The sequence below is a fragment of the Tauraco erythrolophus genome, chromosome 5 (assembly GCF_009769465.1).
Source record: "Tauraco erythrolophus isolate bTauEry1 chromosome 5, bTauEry1.pri, whole genome shotgun sequence".
Lineage (NCBI taxonomy): Eukaryota > Metazoa > Chordata > Aves > Musophagiformes > Musophagidae > Tauraco > Tauraco erythrolophus.
The window spans coordinates 2,184,750-2,186,347 of NC_141469.1; the positions used below are offsets into that span (position 1 = coordinate 2,184,750).

A 1,598-nucleotide genomic window follows, 5' to 3' on the forward strand; every position below is an offset into this window, starting at 1 on the left:
TTAATGGTATCCCCACCACTGATGAACAGTTTGATCTTCGTGTTCAGTCACTAGGGTCCTGTTACCGCATTCTTCCCAGCGTCTGACCTTCCCATTCTCCACCAAGATAAACTTCCACTCTACTTTGGTGTCTACTGGCAGAATAACGGATTCGGACCAGAAGCCATCCTTGTCGTGCTTGAGGGGAACATAGCTGTGCCACTCGCCGAGACACTCGTGGTCACCAGTAACACCAATCAGCTGAGCCTCGGAGTGCGTGATGTAGTGCACGCGGAAAGTCACATGGATATTCTGGAACATTGGGGGAACGGCTGCAACTCTCTTGGCTTTTGAGTCCCCATCAGGGCAGTCTCCTTGTTCCCATTCCTTGCTGTCCGAGTCTTCCGCGCTGCCATTCTTGCCAGCCTCCCCCCAGGCCAGGTGCTCAGAAACGACTTCCCACTCTTCATGGTCTAAGTCCCTACTCTCAGCTGGCGGACCTGGCTGCTCCTTGCTTCCATCCTTACAAACATCATCAGAAGCTCCTGCCAAGTTCATCACGCACCATCCATCACTTGCCTGTCCCACCTGGGGTCTCAAATCACCTGCCTGGCTGCCCGGCGTATCGGCTGGATGCTCCCTGGAGTCAGTGGCACCCTGTTTGGGGAGCAGCTGCTCCACCTCCAGAGGTTCCCTTGCAATTCCATCACTCTGAACGTGGTTAAGCTCGCTCTTTGACAGAGCTGCCAGATCCTCTCCTGGCTTCTGAGGGCTGGTCAGGGCAGCAGTCTTGGCCTCCAGCAGCACTCGCTCACCGCTCGCCAGAATATCCTCTAAAAACGACATTCCATGAAAACACGAACGGGTTAAGCGACGCGGTTAAGCCCAGCAGCGGCAAACCCGGGCACACCGAGACCCGCGGACCGCCGGCTGCCCCCCGCCCCGCTCCCCGCCGCACCCCAGCCCCGGTACCTGCGGCCGCCGCCTCGCCCCTCGCCCGCGGGCTCCGCTCGCCGCCCTCCTCGCCCGGCCCGTCCCCGCTGCCGTACCAGAGCCAGGCGACGAGGGCGGCCAGTAGCCCCACCAGCAGCGCCGGCCACAGCCCCGCTCCCAGCCAGCCCCAGCCGCGGGCCTCGGCGGGGAAGGCGGCGGCGGCGGCGGCGGGGGGGGGGAAGCGCGGCGCGGCGGCCGGTTGCCGCAGCACGGGCGGGCCGCCGTCGCGGGCCATGGCCGGGCGCTGGCAGCGGGGCCGCCGGCGCCGCTTTAAGCCGGGGACCCCGGAGGAGCCGCCCCCGGAGCGGGAGGTGACTCCCCCCGGCGCCTGGCGGGGCCGTCGGGCCGCCCATAGGGCGGCCCGACGGCCCCGCCAGGCGCCGGGGGGCTAGTGAAGGGAGGGGAAAGGCGAGTGGGACTAAAAGAGGTGGGAAGAAGTTGAAAGGATGGCTTTGTCTCGCCCGCGCCCCTTTTCTGCCGCCTCTCCCTTTGATTCCCATCTCTTTCCTCGTCCTGTCCCCGCTGCGAGCGTTTGAAACCGCAAAAGCGCAAAAGCGAAGGGAGGCGACACGCAAAAGCTGAGGGCAGAACGCTCGAGTTTCTCTCCTAGTTTGGCGTGGAAGCAA

General features: G+C 64.1%; 1 protein-coding gene across 2 annotated transcripts; it reads right to left on the minus strand.

Moving 5' to 3' along the window:
* STBD1 (starch binding domain 1) lies at positions 1 to 1,207 on the minus strand. Of its 2 annotated transcripts, none has more exons than XM_086612433.1 (2): positions 952 to 1,207; positions 1 to 812 (listed from the first exon to the last, which is right to left on the minus strand). In XM_086612433.1, exons 1-2 carry the CDS (start codon positions 1,205 to 1,207, stop codon positions 1 to 3), a joined length of 1,068 nt encoding a protein of 355 aa, XP_086468559.1. The 2 variants fall into 2 exon arrangements, with proteins under 2 accessions (XP_086468559.1, XP_086468558.1); XM_086612432.1 differs by having other exon boundaries at positions 1 to 810; positions 938 to 1,207.
* Between the last annotated feature and the right edge of the window lie 391 nt (positions 1,208 to 1,598).